The sequence below is a fragment of the Schistocerca cancellata genome, chromosome 3 (assembly GCF_023864275.1).
Source record: "Schistocerca cancellata isolate TAMUIC-IGC-003103 chromosome 3, iqSchCanc2.1, whole genome shotgun sequence".
Classification (NCBI taxonomy): Eukaryota; Metazoa; Arthropoda; class Insecta; order Orthoptera; family Acrididae; genus Schistocerca; species Schistocerca cancellata.
The window spans coordinates 390905823-390926989 of NC_064628.1; the positions used below are offsets into that span (position 1 = coordinate 390905823).

The 21167-nt window shown below is 43.8% G+C and overlaps 1 protein-coding gene across 1 annotated transcript in view; it reads left to right on the forward strand.

Annotated features, from left to right (window-relative positions):
* LOC126176327 (uncharacterized) overlaps positions 1–21167 on the forward strand; it is a 148041-nt gene that overhangs the window by 84414 nt on the left and 42460 nt on the right. Inside the window, exons 3-4 of the mRNA XM_049923478.1 lie at positions 11744–11875; positions 14311–14515. Of these exons, the coding sequence (XP_049779435.1) occupies positions 11744–11875; positions 14311–14515 (337 nt within the window). The remainder of the gene's footprint in view (positions 1–11743; positions 11876–14310; positions 14516–21167) is intronic.

Below are 21167 nucleotides of genomic sequence, written 5' to 3' on the forward strand. Positions count from 1 at the left end.
TGTCACTGATGTAATAAAAAAGTTTGTCTCTCTCAGTTAAATGATCAGATACTGTGTAATTCTGTGTTGGAGAAATATGGTACCGATGTGTAAAGTTGTATAAGCAAATACCATATTAGCTAGGGCTCCTTGTGCTTGCCACACACATGGTACACAAAGTAAGCGTGTACCCCCCTGAGGATTAATGTAATTATACCCTCAGGTGTTACAGATTACAGCAATGGAATGACATGTATCACAGAAAACTTTCTTTGTATTTCAAAAATCTTGAAAAATAAATGGTTTAAGTACAAAATTAAGCACTCAAATGCGTGTCCTGTAGCGCTAAATGTGCATCTTGTTGTAAGATAATCTCTGTGGAAGTGTCGTAGTTATTTTCCTCCGAAAGCTAAGTTCTGCAGAAGCCAATGTACTTACCTCATGAAAAACAAAAGTGAAATGCTGTGCGTATAGATATCTTAGTTATTACGCTTATTGTTGTGATGAAGAACGTACTGTGCTGTAACGTATTGTTGTGCTACGAAAGAGGCTGTCTCATTGTAGCTATATGACAAAAGTCACTACTAAAACATGTTTTACATTCCAGAATAATTCAGAAAAACTGTACAGATATGAAACAGAAACACCGCAAAAGCTACATTGTAAATTGTCACTCATTAATAGTGTCGTGATATAATCGTGTAGCTGTCACATAAACCAACCACTGTGTCATCTGGCATTTCACAGAAAGCACCTCAAATCCAGAATCCACTCTCAAGCAAACCAAAATGTTGCATGAAAATCTCATTAGCAGTACCAGTATATGTCCTAAGTATGTAAGCCTGATAGTCGTTACGTAATCGTCCAACTAACAAGCAAGAATGTACAAATACAACACTGTGTCGTCTGTTCACTATAACAATGCATTCGTAATTTCCGTTGAAATAAGTTCTCTTGGTTCTTGACTGGATATTTAACTTTAAAACATAGTTGCATGTTAACAGTTTCTAAGATTGAAAAAGAGTACTAGTAACATGAAGTGAAAAATTTTATAGCAAAGACTAAGTTAAAAAGCAGATTATCTCCCAAATAATGGTTTTACATGTGAAATGTGGTGTAGTCCTTTGCTCTTCCTAGTATGCAGAGTTTCAACTTTAATGCAATTATCATGTGGTATACGTTGGTAAAGAATATTGGAATTTTGCTCAAGGTTAGCGTCTATGTTATTTTTCTCCGAGCCAGCCGGCGCACGCGGCTGCCTCGGCTGCCTCCGGTGCGAATCATTGTCTGTTCCTTTGTTGGCGCGCGTCGTTACTGGGATTAGGAGACCTAACTTCTACAAATTCGCCTTGCCGAGAGGGCTCTGCTCTGTTTAAATCCCGCCAGTTCTGATGAAATTCAGGTCTGTCGTTATGTCGGTAGTTCCTGTACTTTCTTTCTTGTCGGTTAAGTGGTGGAGAAATTCTCCCTGAATCGTAACTGCGCGCTGGACCGTTGCGTCTGAAGTTATTCTGTCTCTCGTGATAATAATTGTTCTGGTTGCCAAATTGTCTGTTTCTATGAGTGTCTCTGTCATATTCATTACTATGGAAATGCGATCTCTCTCTGTAACTATTACTCTGCCAGTGGTTGTTATACAGGTGATGTCTCTTTTGGTCACGATTTACGTTGTAAGAATAGAATTGTCGTGTCCAGTTATTGTTTCTGTCATCACGGAATTGTGACGGATGTGACCTGTAGTGATTGTTTTCCTGTTTTCGCATCCCGCGACTGTCTGTGTCAATTTCTAATTCTTGTAACAGTCCCTGAAAAGCTTCAATGTCATCTTTGCAACGTCCTGCTAAAATAATATGTCGTAAATGTTCAGGCAGTTTGATTAAGCAAATGCGGATGAGTTCTGAGGGACTGTATGGGTTTGACAGGTACTGATTCTTGTGCAACATGTCTTCAAAATATTTCACAAGACTGGAAAATTCAGATTGTTCGAAATGTTTCATCATTATGATGCCATGTTTTACTCGGTCTTGTGTGGCTTGAGACCAATATGCTGAGAGGAAGGCATGGTAAAACTCTCCTTCACTGTGGCAATCGTGAATGACCGATCGCATTCTTACAGCTGGTTCATTCTCTAAGTAGCCACACATAAATTCTAACCTGTGCTCCAATGACCAGTTAGTAGGGAAACAATGATAGAATTGATGGAGCCATGCTTGTGGATGAATGTCGTTGGCAGAATTCTTAAACGTTTTGAGTTTACGTGTAGTAATGAACAGCTTATAGTCAAAATCATCGTGTCGGCGAGTAGCATATCGGTCATTGTTACGTCGTGTCGGCGGTTCCATCTCAAAATTCGGTGTACCTTGCCAATTCCTATCATAATTACCGAAATGCCCTGTGTTATTATTTTGTGGCTTTTCCGTATTTCTATGTCCCTCTTCCCGTATTGGGGCGCGAGTGTCTTCTGAAATACGTAATTCTTGTATTACCTGTGTCAACTGATCTTGTACTTCCCAGATTTCTCTTTTGTACTGTGTATTGATTTGGAACACGTGAGGCAATACTGACCTTACGACTTATCTTGGAAGAAAGATTAAGAAAAGGCAAACCTACGTTTCTAGCATTTGTAGACTTAGAGAAAGCTTTTGACAATGTTGACTGGAATACTCTCTTTCAAATTCTGAAGGTGGCAGGGGTAAAATACAGGGAGCGAAAGGCTATTTACAATTTGTACAGAAACCAGATGGCAGTTATAAGAGTCGAGGGGCATGAAAGGGAAGCAGTGGTTGGGAAAGGAGTGAGACAGGGTTGTAGCCTCTCCCCGATGTTATTCAATCTGTATGTTAAGCAAACAGTAAAGGAAACAAAAAAAAATTCGGAGTAGGTATTAAAATTCATGGAGAAGAAGTAAAAACTTTGAGGTTCGCCGATGACATTGTAATTCTGTCAGAGACAGCAAAGGACTTGCAAGAGCAGTTGAACGGAATGGACAGTGTCTTGAAAGGAGGATATAAGATGAACATCAACGAAAGCAAAACGAGGGTAATGGAATGTAGTCAAATTAAGTCGGGTGATGCTGAGGGAATTAGATTAGGAAATGAGACACTTAAAGTAGTAAAGGAGTTTTGCTATTTAAGGAGTAAAATAACCGATGATGGTCGAAGTAGAGAGGATATAAAATGTAGACTGGCAATGGCAAGGAAAGCGTTTCTCAAGAAGAGAAATTTCTTAACATCGAATATAGATTTAGGTGTCAGGAAGTCGTTTCTGAAAGTATTTGTATGGAGTGTAGCCATGTATGGAAGTGAGACATGGACGATAACTAGTTTGGACAAGAAGAGAATAGAAGCTTTCGAAATGTGGTGCTACAGAAGAATGCTGAAGATAAGGTGGGTAGATCACGTAACTAATGAGGAGGTATTGAATAGGATTGGGGAGAAGAGAAGTTTGTGGCACAACTTGACTAGAAGAAGGGATCGATTGGTAGGACATGTTCTGAGGCATCGAGGGATCACAAATTTAGCATTGGAGGGCAGCGTGGAGGGTAAAAATCGTAGAGGGAGACCAAGAGATCAATACACTAAGCAGATTCAGAAGGATGTAGGTTGCAGTAGGTACTGGGAGATGAAGAAGCTTGCACAGGATAGAGTAGCATGGAGAGCTGCATCAAATCAGTCTCAGGACTGAAGACCACAACAACAGCAACATTGATTTGATTTTGATTTTGTTTGAATTTTCTTATTTGTTCATACTCTTCTGTGTCAGTGAAGGCTACGGGTCTTGTGTCATTCAGATCATCATCTACCTTTGTAGATAAGTTAGTGACCTGATCCGAAAGTTCGGCTACTTTCTCCGATAGTGTACTTATTTCCTCCATGTGTCTTTCTGAACCAATTTTCAGGGTATCTACTGTGTCCTTTAAATTTTCCTGAGTTTTTGCAAGTTGCGTAACCGAATCGGTAGATGTAACTGAGTCAAATTTAGCTTGCAAGGTCTCATGATTTTCATGAACAATAGTTTGCAGTTCTTTTATGGCTGCTTCGTGATTCTGTAATGCATTTTCATGACGTGAAAAAATAGGTTGGAAATGCTCACAAATTTGTGTTTTTACGTCATTACAGATTTTTTGACATTTCGATTCGATGTTATGTAACTCAGTAGTTAAATCTTCACGTGTTTGTTCAAGTGTGGTGTCTAACTTTTGAAGATTTTGTTCCACTGTGTCTAACTTTTTAAGATTTTGTTCCACTGTGTCTAACTGTTGCTGTGTTTGTCTCTGGTATTGTTCCATTGTGTCTAACTTTTGAAGCTTTTCCTGTGTTTGTCTCTGATTTTGTTCCATTGTGTCTAACTTTTGAAGCTTTTGCTGTGTTTGTCTCTGATTTTGTTCCATTGTGTCTAACTTTTGAAGATTTTGTACCATTTGTTGCATTAATTGTAATAACAATGCATTAGTGTCTGGAATCTGTTCCACTACGCTTTTCGGCAGTGCATTTGCACCAGCAAGATTCACATTTTGACAAGCAGAAAATGTGTTTTGACTCATTTGAGAAAACGGTGAGGACCCAAAACCTAAGTCTACAGTATTTGCAATATTGTGTTCTGTCATTTCGGATTCCTGAGGGGAGCTGTTGCCGACCGATCGATCGATAATGCTTCCCTGTTGACTAATTGTTTCACTGTCTACACCATTGTTTACAGCCCGCTCCATTTCCCTATGTACAATTACCAAATTACTACTTTCAACATTAGTTAATTCATTACTCGGTGGCGCTAACACACTGCTTTCGTCTTCACTGTCATTTCTCAATTTACTTTGGAGCCTAGTATTACGTTTTTCACACGCCATTATTGTCACAATATTTCACACGACAACACAAAAAAAACACAATTTGAAGAGCAAAAATAAGAGAACACATTAACATAGAACTGAAAATAATATCTAGTTAATTGCAAGCGCAGCTGCGAAATACTTGGTGCAAATCTACATGCATGCCACAACTGTTTTACTGTGCAACAATGAAAAACCACAACTACCAAGGAAATTCTCTCTATAATTACGCACTAGCAATAAACAAAAGCTACACTAAATACACAAACTACAAGAAAAAATCAGAAGATTCCAGGTTCGAATCCTGGCAGGGTCGCCATATGTAACGTCACCTTAGAACAATTATATAAAGGACTGTGCTTAACCTGACACACAATATTTTTTAGCGCAACGCAATCTGACTTTCAAAAATCCCTACAAAAGAATGGCCCTGACTAACATTAACCTATAGCTTTCACAAATCACTTACCTCACAAAAATCTTCGTTACTCGAACTACTGCAATACGGCGAGCGCCACTACTGCCAGCTAAATAAAAGATTCAAACTACTGAAGGCACTAACTACTGTTAGGCATAGTTAGCAAATGAAAGATTTTAATAGAGAACAAACGATGTATTTACCTTAATAGTCATCAAAAGTCATAATATATACAGCAGCTCATGACATCCATTTTTACAAATTTCAAAACTCCGCCATTTCTCTCCCCACATCCACCACTGCTGGCGGCTCACCTCCAACTGCGCAACGCTACGCGCTGTTCACGTCCAGCTGCCGCTGCCGAACACTACAATGGCAGTCAACAATGCAAACTAGCCACAGACTGCACACAGCACAGCCAGTGATTTTCATACAGAGCGCTACGTAACGTTGCCAATAAAAAAACATAAACAGCCTACTTACACCTTCCCAACCACTGCTTCCCTTTCATGTCCCTCGACTCTTATAACTGCTATCTGGTTTCTGTGCAAATTGTAAATAGCCTTTCGTTCCCTGTATTTGACCCCTGCCACCTTCAGAATTTGAAAGAGAGTATTACCTCCTCAGTCGTTATCTTACCAGTCCAACCAACTTTCAGCATTCATCTGTAGCACCACATCTCAAATTCTTCGATTGTCGTCTGTTCCGTTTTTCGTACAGTCCATGTTTCACTACCCTACAATGCTGTATTCCAGACGTACATTATCAGAAATGTCTTCCTCAAATTAAGGCCCATGTTTGATACTAGTAGACTTGGCCAGGAATGCCCTTTTTGACAGTGCTAGTCTGTTTTTGATGTCCTCCTTGCTCCGTCCATCACTGGTTATTTTACTGCCTATGTAGCAGTATTTCTTACCTTCATCTACTTCGTGACCATCAATCCTGATGTTAAGTTTCTCGCTGTTGTCATTTCTGCTGCTTCTCATTACTTGCGTCTTTCCTCGATTTACTCTCAGTCCATATTCTGTACTCATTACATTGTTTATTCCATTCAGCAGATCATGTAGTTCTTCACTTTCACTCAGGATAGCAACGTCATCAGCGAATCGTGTCAATGATATGCTTACACCTTGAATTTTAATTCCACTCCTGAACATGTCTTTTATTTCCATGACTGCTTCTTCGATGTACAGATTGAACAGTAGGGGCGAAAGAGTACATCCCTGTCTTACACCCTTTTTAATCCGAGCACTCCAGTCTTGATCGTGCACACATTATTCCCTCACGGCTCTTGTACGTATTGTACACTCCTGGAAATTGAAATAAGAACACCGTGAATTCATTGTCCCAGGAAGGGGAAACTTTATTGACACATTCCTGGGGTCAGATACATCACATGATCACACTGACAGAACCACAGGCACATAGACACAGGCAACAGAGGATGCATAATGTCGGCACTAGTACAGTGTATATCCACCTTTCGCAGCAATGCAGGCTGCTATTCTCCCATGGAGACGATCGTAGAGATGCTGGATGTAGTCCTGTGGAACGGCTTGCCATGCCATTTCCACGTGGCGCCTCAGTTGGACCAGCGTTCGTGCCGGACGTGCAGACCGCGTGAGACGACGCTTCATCCAGTCCCAAACATGCTCAATGGGGGACAGATCCGGAGATCTTGCTGGCCAGGGTAGTTGACTTACACCTTCTAGAGCACGTTGGGTGGCACGGGATACATGCGGACGTGCATTGTCCTGTTGGAACAGCAAGTTCCCTTGCCGGTCTAGGAATGGTAGAACGATGGGTTCGATGACGGTTTGGATGTACCGTGCACTATTCAGTGTCCCCTCGACGATCACCAGTGGTGTACGGCCAGTGTAGGAGATCGCTCCCCACACCATGATGCCGGGTGTTGACCCTGTGTGCCTCGGTCGTATGCAGTCCTGATTGTGGCGCTCACCTGCACGGCGCCAAACACGCATACGACCATCATTGGCACCAAGGCAGAAGCGACTCTCATCGCTGAAGACGACACGTCTCCATTCGTCCCTCCATTCACGCCTGTCGCGACACCACTGGAGGCGGGCTGCACGATGTTGGGGCGTGAGCGGAAGACGGCCTAACGGTGTGCGGGACCGTAGCCCAGCTTCATGGAGACGGTTGCGAATGGTCCTCGCCGATACCCCAGGAGCAACAGTGTCCCTAATTTGCTGGGAAGTGGCGGTGCGGTCCCCTACGGCACTGCGTAGGATCCTACGGTCTTGGCGTGCATCCGTGCGTCGCTGCGGTCCGGTCCCAGGTCGACGGGCACGTGCACCTTCCGCCGACCACTGGCGACAACATCAATGTACTGTGGAGACCTCACGCCCCACGTGTTGAGCAATTCGGCGGTACGTCCACCCGGCCTCCCGCATGCCCACTATACGCCCTCGCTCAAAGTCCGTCAACTGCACATACGGTTCACGTCCACGCTGTCGCGGCATGCTACCAGTGTTAAAGACTGCGATGGAGCTCCGTATGCCACGGCAAACTGGCTGACACTGACGGCGGTGGTGCACAAATGCTGCGCAGCTAGCGCCATTCGACGGCCAACACCGCGGTTCCTGGTGTGTCCGCTGTGCCGTGCGTGTGATCATTGCTTGTACAGCCCTCTCGCAGTGTCCGGAGCAAGTATGGTGGGTCTGACACACCGGTGTCAATGTGTTCTTTTTTCCATTTCCAGGAGTGTATATTATTATTCTTCTCTCCCTATAGCTTACCCCTATTTAGTCTTGCTTCCATTATCAACATCAGAATTGCCTCCATCGTGCCTTTACCTTTTCTAAAGCCAAACTGATCGTCATCTCTCATTTATGTATGAAACATTCTATACTTTTTACTACCACCCAAGGCCGCGCAGCAATGAGCAATGCGTTCATTGAATTTTTCGATGACGCGCTCACAAACATCTGGTGGTATGGCGTTAATAACCGTTTTAATTTCATCCGTCAATTGGAGTATTGTTTTTGGTTTGTTCAAGTAAATTTTTGATTTCACAAATCCCCACCAAAAAAAAAGTCACAAGGCGTAAGATCGCATGATCTGGAATTCCTGGTTGCCACGCAAGGGAACTTATCATTCAGCAGAGCAATCGTTTCGCGGGATGTGTGACATGTCGCACCATCTTGTTGAAACCAGAAATCGTAATTTTTATCAATAAAAGGGAAAAGCCAATCAGAGTGCACGTTTCGGTAACGGTGGCCTCGTCATTTTCAGGTTAAGTACGGGCCGATCACTCCTCCTTCCCAGCACTCACACCACACAGTCGTGTGTTGTGGACGCCTCATCGATGGATTTTTGTTACCACAAATTCTTTAGTTCTGCTTATTGACGTGCCTACTGAGGTACAAGTGCGCCTCGTCTGAAAAAATAGTTCTTTTTGCAAAGTCCTCGTTAAGCGCTTGTCGAGCCGAGGCCCATTAAACAAATCGATGTCTCTCCCCATGATCTTGAGGCTTCAGCTTTTGTGTAAGTTGATTCTTGTACGCATGCATTTTCAGATCTTTTGAAAGGATTTCATGCAGTGAACTTGGTGATAAATTCAATTGTTGCGCTCGTCGGCGAACCGTTTTCTTGCGTTCAAACAGAACGCCGTCGCCCCGTTTTCTTCTTTGAAACAGAGCCCGTGGTTTCAAACTTCGGATCAACTTCCGGACTGATGGTTCGATTGGAGCAGCATTACGACCGATTGCCTCACGCAATTCACGAACGGTCACCGTGTGACATCCACTGTTTTTGTAATAACTTTCTATCACTTCGATACGTTGCTCAGTTCTCACCTATTTCGTGACGAAAATAAACAAGAAACAACAATGGTCACCACACGAAAGCTGTCACGCTAGGATTGCAGATAACAAACATGAAAAAACCACAGCTGCCAATTGTCATTTTACAAAATGGCGCAAAATTCAAATGCGTCCTTAATTCTCAGGCACCCGACAGTTTATTTGGTGTGTTGTGTGACAGGGGCCTCAGTCATTCCCATGATATCTGGATACGAGCAAAAACGTTTGTAGCTTTTGTGCTATGTGTGTGGAGCGTTAATGCCCTCCTCCATGGCAGACATGAACACGTTCACCAGCAGTGTGGCCCCGTACGACGTAGCTATTGCAGCGTTGTCCAACGCTTCCTAGTATGAAGTTAATGCGCTTTTGGCATGTTAGTGTTTCGGCTGGAGAATTTGATCTATGACGCTCTGCTTGTTGCGAGTAACACCATTTTACACAACTGGCCATTAAAATTGCTACACCAAGAACAAATGCAGATGATAAACGGGTACTCATTTCACAAATATATTATACTAGAACTGACATGTGATTACATTTTCACGCAATTTGGATGCATAGATCCTGAGAAATCAGTACCCAGAACAACCACCTCTGGCGGTAATAACGGCCATGATACGTTTGGGTATTGAGTCAAACAGAGCTTGGATGGCGTGTACAGGTACAGCTGCCCATGCAGCTTCAACACGATACCACAGTTCATCAAGAGTAGTGACTGGCATATTGTGACGAGCCAGTTGCTCGGCCACCATTGACCAGACGTTTTCAATTGGTGAGAGATCTGGAGAATGTGCTGGCCAGGGCAGCCGTCGAACATTTTCTGTATCCAGAAAGGACCGTACAAGACCCGCAACATGCGGTCGTGCATTATCCTGCTGAAATGTAGGATTTTGCAGGGATCGAATGAAGGGTATAGCCACGGATCGTAACACATCTGAAATTTAACGTCCACTGTTCAAAGTCAATGTGAACAAGAGGTGACCGATACGTGTAACCAATGGCACCCCGTACCATCACGCAGGGTGATACGCCAGTATGGCGATGACGAATACACGCTTCCAATGTGCGTTCACTGCGATGTCGCCAAACACGGATGCGACCATCACGATGCTGTAAACAGAATCTGGATTCATCCGAAAAAATGACGTTTTCCCATTCGTGCACCCAGGTTCGTCGTTGATTACACCATCGCAGACGCTCCTGTCTCTGATTCAGCGTCAAGGGTAACTGCAGCCATGGTCTCCGAGCTGATAGTCCATGCTGCTATAAACGTCGTCGAACTGTTCGTGCAGATGGTTGTTGTCTTGCAAACGTCCTCATCTGTTGACTCAGGGATCGAGACGTGGCTGCACGATCCGTTACAGCCATGCGGATGAGATGTCTGTCATCTCGAGTGATACGAGGCCGTTGGGATCCAGCACGGAGTTCCGCATTACCCTCCTGAACCCACCGATTCCATAGTCTGCTAACAGTCATTGGATCTCGACCAACGCGAGCAGCAATGCCGCGATATGATAAACCGCAATCACGATAGGGTACAATCCAACCTTTATCGAAGTCGGAAACGTGATGGTACGCATTTCTCCTCCTTACACGAGGCATCACAACAACGTTTCACCGGGCAACGCCGGTCAATTGCTGTTTGTGTATGAGAAATCGGTTGGAAACTTTCCTCATGTCAGCGCGTTGTAGGTGTCGCCACCGGCGCCAATCTTGTGTGAATGCTCTGAAAAGCTAATCATTTACATATCAAAGCATCTTCTTCCTGTCGGTTAAATTTCGCGTCTGTAGCACGTCATCTTCGTGGTGTAGCAATTTTAATGGCCAGTAGTGTATTTTGTGAAGTTTGAGTCTCGCCTCTTCTGATATAATGGGCTCAACGCTGTACTACCGTACGTACACCTTAAGAAGTGGTTCGACTTCGCGAAATCAGGCGTGCTTCTGTAAATAAAAGTTCATATACAGCTGAAAGCAGTTTATTTCTAGGACATCAATCAACTGGACTTTTTTCTTTGGGGTCATCTCAAAACTGAAGTGTAACGCATTGATATCGCGTGGTGATGACTTGCTAAGAAATCTAATGCTGTTATTTTACCGAGTTGTGTGACCTAAAGTTGAAAAATAAATAAAAAATTCGGCTTCTGATGTTATTAAACTGAACTCCGTCCGAACAGGCCTTGAAGGCCCAAAAGTACCAACTGGCCGCCGGACCGTCCTCGTCCCACAGGCGTCACTGGATGCAGATGTAGAGGGGCACGTGGTCAGCACCCGGCTGTATGTCACCTGACGAGACCGGAGCCGCTACTTCTCAATCATGTAGCTCCTCAGTTTGACTCACAAGGGCTGAGAGCACCCCCCTTGCCAACAGCGCTCGGCAGACCGGGTAGTCCCCCATCCAAGTGCTAGTCCAGCCCGACACCGGTTAACTCCGGTGATCTGGCAGGAACCGCTGTTACCACTGGGCAAGGCCTTTGGCCGTTCATGGTATTGGCGAGAAAAAAGTCTTATACACGGTATGACAGAAGGTACCCTCCGCTACGCGCTCATTAGTGATTTCTAAAGAACATTCCGAGGTGTAAGCGCCGCGAACAGGCTGTGTGGTAAGGTTACGGACTGCTCTGGCTCACCACCTCCCTGCTGTCATGGATGGAGCCGTGCTGTTCATTTGAAAACTGCCTGCCCTTTCCTTTACAGGGTCATGCAGCTGTACCTGGACAAGAACAACATCAGCGACGTTCACGAGGACGCTTTTTCTGGGATGCCGAATCTGCGCGTCGTCGATTTCTCCAACAACCGGCTGTCAACTCTTCCGTCCAGTGTCTTCACGTAAGTCCAGTTTCATGTACTTCTTGAAGCTAGCTATTTACAGACTTGTCATATGCATAGTATCGGCATCAAACAAGACACTTATAAGCGACACACAATAAATTAAACGAATGCTTTCCACTGATTGTTTCAAAACTGGAAACAATAATCGTACCTTTGGCAGGCCTACGAAATACATATTCATTCAAAAGTTTCAAGCTTCATTTACAAGTTTACTAGAAGTCTTCAAAAAATGGCTCTGAGGACTATGGGACTTAACAGATGTGGTCATCAGTCCCCGAGAACGTAGAACTACTTAAACCTAACTAACCTAAGGACATCACACACATCCATGCCCGAGGCAGGATTCGAACCTGCAACCGTAGCAGTCGCGCGGTTCTGGACTGCGCGCCTAGACTAGAAGTCTTCCTGGAGGTTTCTTTCTGGTGGTATTGAAATTCTCAAACCTTGGAAATTCCGTGTGACACTACACTGAGATGACAAAAGCCATGGGTATTGTATTGTATGTTAACCGGGGGCCTAGAAACGACGGAGAGGGTCCGTCCCCACCGCAGCCGCAGTTGTCCACGACCCCACGGCGACTACCGCAGTCCACATCACCCTTCCGCCGCCCCACACCGAACCACTCTTTCAAGGTTATTGTACGTTTCGGCCCCCGGTGGAAACCCCTCCTCCTCCCCCCCCCCCCCCCCCAGGGAACGTCTCACACCAAACGTGTGTAACCCCTATGTTTGCGTGGTAGAGTGGTAGAGTAACGGTGGTGTACGCGTACGTGGATAACTTGTCCTATGGGATTCACGTCTTGGTGGTGAAATAATTCCTTCAAATTGTCCAGAATATGCTTCAAATCAATCACGAAAAACTGTAGCCAGATGACATGAAAAATTGTCATCCATAAAAATTCCATCGTTGTTTGAGAACATGAAGTCCATGAATGGCTGGAGATCGTCTCCAAGTAGCCAAATATAACCATTCCGGCCAATTGTCGGTTCAATTGGACCAGAGGACCCAGTCCATTCCATGAAGCACAGCCCACACCATTATGGAGCCACCACCAGCTTTGACATCTTGGGACCATGGCTTCGTGAGGTCTGCGCCCCACTCGAACTCCACCATCACCTCTTACCAACTGAAGCCGGGACTCATCTGACCAGATCACGATTTTCCAGTCTAGGGTCCAACTGATATGGTCATGAGCCCAGGAGAGGCGCTGCAGGTGGTGTCGTCCTGTTGACAAAGGCTCTCGCGTCGGTCTGTTAACGCCAAATTTCGCCACACTGTCCTAACGCATTAGTTCGTCGAACGTCCAACGTTTGTCTCAGCTGTTATTTGACGCAGTGTTGCTTGTCTGTTTCTACTAATACTCTACACGAACGCCTTTTCTCTCGGTCGTGAAGTGAAGTCTTTCGGCCACTGCGTAGTCCGTGGTCAGAGATAAATGCTCGGAATTTGGTGATGTCGGCACCGTTTTGACACTGGTGATCTAGGAGTACTGAATTTCCTAACGACTTGAGATCGTGCTCCCAGAATCACGTCCGAACCTTTTCCCATAATCACCTGAGTACAAGCAACAGCTCCACCAATGCACTGCCCTTTTATACCTTGTGTACGTCATACTACCGCCATCTGTGGACGTGCATATTGCTGTCCCACGACTTTTGTCATCTCCGTGTAGTGACCGTTACTTTATAAGACATATAAAAGAACCTGTGGTAAAACCAATTCCCAATTCCAGCCGAGCCGTGCTTCAAGAAGACTATCTGTCATACTACGGAGATGTTGTTCAGCGAGATACCACAGTGACTAATACACTGTATTCATACACTATCTTATCAAAAGTATCTGGACACATGTTGGTGGACAATAATATGGGCTGTTTCCACCTGTCGTCCTTATGCCGGCTTCAACTCTGTGGAGAAATGGCTGCCCTTTCTTTCCTGACAGCTGAAGCCAGAGGAGGTCGTATTGCTGGATGCTGCAATCTGGAGCAAAGTCGACGCTGAAACTCATCCCAAAGATGTTCCATTGGGATCAGGTAGGGACTCTGAGCAAGGCAGACCGTTTCAAGAATGTTACTAACCACAACCCATTGCTTCATAGACGCTGCTTTATGACAGACTGCCTTGTCGTTAAATAACCCTCTTAAATCCCACAGAAAATATCTGGAGCTGCTAGAAACAGTGGGTGCCGCGTAGGAGTCAATATCCCTGCAGTCTGGCAGCTCTACAGGATCTACTCGTTAATGAGTGGCTTCAGCTGGACGTGACATACCTGAAGAAACCTGTCTCTGTAAGGCGTTCAAAGTCTGTGAAAGTACGTATTTATGCAGCCATGGAACCCCAGTGTGGTCTCCTATAGACTGAGGTCTGGGTAGTGCGTGGTGCCTGTTGAGCCCGTGGTGCTGGATGGTCAGACAGTGTGATGGCCTTTTGCAGGTCCAACGGGAAGCTGCAGAAGCTGGACCTGAGTAGGAACCCAATCCACCTGACTGGGGGCCGGATGCTGGACTCTGCCTCCCTGTACTGGCTCAACCTGTCGTGGTGTGGCATCTCCAGCCTACCGGAGGACTCTTTCAAGGGCATTCCGCAGATGGTCATGCTCGACCTCTCCGAGAACCAACTGGTCGTACCAACAGCTCTGGTAAGTTGTCGCTATTTAACACAGTAACTGCTTTGTACTTATCGCAACACTTCGGTGCATGAGTGTCTGTACTCAGGAAAATGCATGAGAGGGAACCTATTAGACCACTACCTTAAAAACAATAAAAAAATGTTGGTATTAACGAAAATATTATCAAATTTTTAAGGTGTCGGTGAAACAGAATGAATAAGACAGCGTTTTTGTGATAATGTGACATTTGACTTACAATATTATTGTAAATAACGATATAACTTTCCTGCGATTGAATAACTTTCAATTTCACTGGTCCATACCAGAAGATTTGCTCATAAAAAATAGCACTCTTCATAAATATATTTTTTGTGCATTTGTAGAACGCTTGACCACTTCTGTCTTATCGGTGGAGTACATGAAGCATCGTCTTTTTGGTGATCTTAGTTTCCGCCATCTTCGTTAGCCGGCGAACCGTGAGTGGCTTTCAGAACTTCCACTTATCCATATCAGAAAAATTCTCCTTTTATCAGATCTGTGAAAATAAACACAGGGCATTTTTTGCTCCTACATCTAATACGTTTGTCCATAAGACAAAATACTATCTTCATGTCTCTTTAAAGTGTGTGTACGTATCATCTGACTCAGAGCACCAACTCCTGATTTCCAGTCGTTATACGATAAAACATTCTCTCAATTGTTTTTATGTTCTTCATCTACAGTGTTACTGTGCTGCAGGGATACTAGCAATATCACACTTTTTTGCCTCATTACGTATAAGTGTCAAATGGTCTTTCAAACCACAATGATGAAGATAAAACTTGTATCGAAGTGGAAGCCATCTTTTCTAGTGGTATTTCCTTTTTATTTTGTTATACTACCTCTTAACTTAGCAAAAGAATTCTGATGGCATTGTGTAGCCATATTCTTCTCGTTGGTAATAGTTCCATTATGACCGATAAGGGAAACTATATGATCTGTATCATCTAATTCTTCACTAACTTCGCTTGTTTTTGTGATGTAGCAATCATCTGTGAGCGGTATATATATATATATATATATATATATATATATATATATATATATATATATATATATAGACATGGTCATTTGCACAAGGTGGTTCATGTTTTTAAATATTTTAGTTATGACAGACCTTTTATAATGTGTTGTTTCTTATCCATATGTCAACTTGGCGTGAGGTTCAACTTAAAATGAACACATTCCACAACAAAAAGATTTTTTAAGACCTGAAAATGACATCAAAGTCTGTCGAAATCTTTTGTTTTAAATAAAGAAATATTTATGCGGTCTTGGCTTTAGAGTGTTTTTAGCAAGTAAACCAGATCGCTCCTTCTGTCTTCTCAAAATGATACAATTCAGTCATGCAGTAGAATAAATTTCCTCATTTCCGTCTATGATCACAAAATTGTTTCAATCAGCAATGATAATCTTCAAATCTGTCGCAAACCATGGGAAAAAACACAAATAAAACTAGTGAACTTCCTACATCTTAAAACACTAAAATAAGCCACAGTGAAAAATATTACTGAATTACATGCGGAAAGCGTGCGCTTTAAATATGATAAGTCACACCTGTTTTGAAAACATGTCCTAATATAATGCACCCATAGTGGCATCGTCATAAGATAAACACAAATTCAATGTAGCATCATCGCATATCTTCAGATTATGGTTTATACTAGGCCACAGTGTATGTTTGTGTTGTAAGCCCGTTAGATGTTTCTATTGTAGACATACACATATTCGTCACTTATGTAAGTCTACAATATAGAATAAAAATAAGAATACAGTAGGTAAAGTCTAAAGTGGGCTTATCGGGTGTGTCAGTTATTACTATAATAAAATACAAGAAATTTAAATCACGACTGAAGGTGGATCGTTAAAAAGGAAATAGTTAAGTGACAATAATTCTGATACACTCTTGTGGCGAATTTTAGATAAAAATATAATGACATACATTAGAACAAGCTTACAGAGCTAATAGAATACTATAAAAATAATAAGATAAATACCGAAAGAAGCCAAATGGACGAAACAATAGATTGTAGTAAGTAATCACCGCCCTCTGTTGGCGTGGCCGCCATAGAGCGGCATAGGAACTTAGCCGCTAGAGGGTCCCTCGTACCCTGCGACACGCCGTTCCGAGAAAACAAAGATGAAACACACCGAGCGAGGTGGCGCAGTGGTTAGACACTGGACTCGCATTCGGGAGGACGACGGTTCAATCCCGCGTCCGGTCATCCTGATTTAGGTTCTCCGTGATTTCCTTAAATCGCTCCAGGCAATTGCCGGGATGGTTCTTTTCACAGGGCACGGCCGACTTCCTTCCCCGTCCTTCCTAATCCGATGAGACCGATGACCTCGCTGTCTGGTCTCCTTCCCCGAAACAACCAACCAACCAAAGATGAAACAACGTACCAGTCAATTAATAAGATTATCTAGTAAATGAAATATATTATATACACATGTTTTGCAGCAGATCTGAAGATTGTCATTGCCGATAGGAACCGGTAGACTAAGGACCTAACAATTTTGTATTCATAGACAGAAATAAAGAAATTTATTCTACACGTTCTGGAACACAGTTCTATCCGTGACCATGTCGCAGCTTGTCCAACTGTAGCATCAGGTAATACAGACAAAGGTTCAAGAGATCGCCTGACACTGTCAAAGTCTTGTAAAATCGCCTAAGGTAGGTAAAGCTTCATAACATTGTCCAACATCGCCAAAGTTACGTAACATCACGTATCACAGACAAAGCCTGTTGCCATCATTTAAAATACCCCAAGCGTAATGGCTACGCTTAACACAGCCAACGTCTTGTTACATTGCTTAAGGTAGCCAAAGGCTCGTAATATTGTTTAACATAGCAAAGCTTGCATATCTCTGCCTGAGGTAGCCAAAACGTCCTAACTTGTGTAATGCAGCCAACGTCTTGTAAAGTTATTAAAGGTCGCCATAGCTTCGTAACATCGCTCACTCAAAGTCTCATAACATATCTTATGGTAACAAAAGCCTTGGAATACTTCTTAAGATCACCAAAGCTTTGTCGTTACTGTTAAGATATCAGAGCTTCATAACATCGTTTAAAGTGGCGAAAGCCTCGAAACATCACCTCATGTATCCAAAGTCTTAGAAAATTACTTCAAATAGCTGAAGTTTGGTAAGCTGTTTAACATAAATAATGTATTGTAGCACTGCGTAAGATAGCTATCTCGTAACATTTGTTAAGATTGCCAAAGCTTCGTCGATGCTCTTAAGATAGCTAAGGCTTTGTAAAATTCTCTAACACACCTGAAGCCTCTTAACATCAATTAACATAGCCAAAGCTACATAACACCACTTAACACAGCTAAAGCCTCAATAACGATTAAGATAATCAAAGCATGATAACAAACTTTGCCGGTTTGAGCTGAGTTTCAAATCCTGTCTATCCTGTGAAGATGTGACCTAACCCATGCATTGAAGACCAGAACTTGACTGGTTTTCTAGGTTTGAATTTTTGGCATGATTTTAATGGTGATTTTGGAAACCAACATTCCTTACTTGGAATTTTCACATTCTGGATTTTTCAGATACTTTCAAAAAATTATTTGAATGCATAGTACCTGTTCCTTCAAAAGAATAGACACCATACAGATCCCGCAGCCGTGAAAAATTATATGTAAATTGAAGGGGGATCACTGCTATTAGCCGCAGTAGGGCATCAAGAGGAATCAGCGGCGACGAGCGAAAATGTGTAGCAGAACGGCATTCGGATCTGGGACCCCCTGCTTACTAGGCAGGTGCGGTAACCACTGCGCCATCCAGGACACAGCGTCATTGCAACTGCACGGACTATCTCGGCATGCCTCAAGGCAGGTCCACACTGCCACCGAGCGCCACGTATCCACTCTCCCTGTTCGCTACCTAAAAGATTCCCACAGGAGATCGGGCGTATTTAGGGATTCGCACTGGAGAAAGTTGACTATTGCCGAACCAGGCATATCAATTATTTGAATAGATGGTGTCTCTTCCTTCGAAAGAATAGACACCACGCAGATCCCACTACTGTGAAACACTATATGTACACTACTGGGTATTAAAATTGCTACACCACGAAGGTGACGTGCTACAGACGCGAACTTTAACCGACAGGAAGAAGATACTGTGATAGGCAAACGATTAGCTTTTCAGAGCATTCACACAAGGTTGGCGCCGGTGGCGACACCTACAACGAGCTGACATGAGGAAAGTTTCCAACCGATTTCTCATACACAAACAGCAGTTAACCGGCGTTGCCTGGTCAAACGTTGTTGTGATGCGTCGAGTGAGGAGGAGAAATGCGTACCATCACGTTTCCGACTTTCATAAAGGTCGGATTGTAGCCTATCGCGATTGCGGTTTATCGTATCGCGACATTGCTGCTCGCGTTGGTCGAGATCCAATGACTGTTACCAGAATATGGAATCGGTGGGTTCAGGAGGGTAATACGGAGCGCCGTGCTGGATCCCAACGGCCTCGTATCACTAGCAGTCGAGATGACAGGCATCTTATCCGCATGGCTGTAACGGATCGCACAGCCACGTCTCGATCCCCGAGTCAACAGAAGCGGACGTTTGCAAGACAACAACCATCTACACGAACAGTTCGACGACGTTTGCAGCAGCGTGGACTGTCAGTTCGGAGACCATGGCTGCGGTTATCCTCGACGCTGCATCACGGACAGGAGCGCCTGCGATAGTATACTCAAAGACGAACCTGGATGCACGAATGGGAAAACGTCATTTTTTCGGATGAATTCAGGTACTGTTTACAGCATCATGATGGTCGCATCCGTGTTTGGCGACATCGCAGTGAACGCACATTGGAAGCGTGTATTCGTCATCGCCATACTGGCGTATCACCCTGCGTGATGGTATGGGGTGCCATTTTTTACACGTCTCGGTCATCTCTTGTTCGCATTGACGGCACTCTGAACAGTGGTAGTTACATTTCAGACGTGTTAGGACCCGTGGCTCTACCCTTCATTCGATCCCTGCGAAACCCTACATTTCAGCAGGATAATGCACGACCACATGTTGCAGGTCCTGTACGGGCCTTTCTGGATACAGAAAATGTTCGACTGCTGCCCTGGCCAGCACGTTCTCCAGATCTCTCACCAATTGAAAACGTCTGGTCAATAGTGGCCGAGCAACTGGCTCGTCACAATATGCCAGTCACTACTCTTGATGAACTGTGGTACCGTGTTGAAGCTGCATGGGCAACTGTACCTGTACACGCCATCCAAGCTCTGTTTGACTCAATGCCCATGCGTATCAAGGCCGTTATTACGGCCAGAGGTGGTTGTTCTGGGTACTGACTTCTCAGTATCTATACACCCAAATTGCATGCAAATGTAATCACATGTCAGTTCTAGTATAATATATTTGTGAAATGAATACCCGTTTATCATCTGCATTTCTTCTTGGTGTAGCAATTTTAATGGCCAGTAGTGTAAATTGAAGGAGGATGACTGCTATCAGCTGCAGAGGACCGATTATTCTGTGACTGGACATTGCAAACCACACTGTCACCCGTTGAAGGTGAAGAGAGTTCTCGATCACGAAATACGAAATTTGTCCCCCAGATGCACCAATTTTGCTTATCGACGAACCCACCCAAATGAAAGTGGGCTTCGTCGCTAAACCATGCATGCACATACTAATTCCCATCACGCCCCGCGGCCAACCGTGCAGTTTGAACGCCCTAACGGAAACCGTTCAGAAGTTATGGCGATTTTAGTTCATATAGCTCAATAACTAAGCAGGGATGACTAGAGGACAAATGTAAGAATGTAGAGGCTTATTTCACGAGGGGTAAGATAGATAATGCCTACAGTAAAATTAAAGAGACCTTTGGAGAAAAGAGAACCGCTTGCATGAATATCAAGAGCTCAGATGGAAACCCAGTTCTAAGCAAAGAAGGGAAAGCAGAAAGGTGGAAGGAGTATATAGAGGGTCTATACAGGGGCGATGTTCTTGGGGACAATATCGTGGAAAATGGAAGGGGATGTATATGAAGATGAAATGGGAGATATGATACTGCGTGAAGAGTTTGACAGAGCACTGAAAGGCCTAAGTCGAAACAAGGGCCCGGGAGTAGACAACGTTCCATTAGAACTACTGACAGCCTTGGGAGAGCCAGTCCTGACAAAACTGTACCATCTGGTGATCAGGATGTATGAGACAGGTGAAATTCCCTCAGACTTCGAGAGGAATATAATAATTCCAATCCCAAAGAAAGCAGGTGTTGACGGAGGCAAAAATTACCGAACTATCAGTTTAATAAGTCACAGCTGCAAAATACTAACGCGAATTCTTTACAGACGAATGGAAAAACTGATAAAAGCCGACCTCGGGGAAGATTAGTTTGGATTCCGTAGAAATGTTGGAACACATGAGGCAATACTGACCCTACGACTTATCTTAGAAGAAAGATTAAGGAAAGGCAAACCTACGTTTCTAGCTTTTGTAGACTTAGAGAAAGCTTTTGACAATGTTGACTGGAATACTCTCTTTCAAATTCTGAAGGTGGCAGGGGTAAAATACAGGGAGCGAAAGGCTATTTACAATTTGTATAGAAAACAGATGGCAGTTATAAGAGTCGAGGGACATGAAAGAGAATCAGTGGTTGGGAA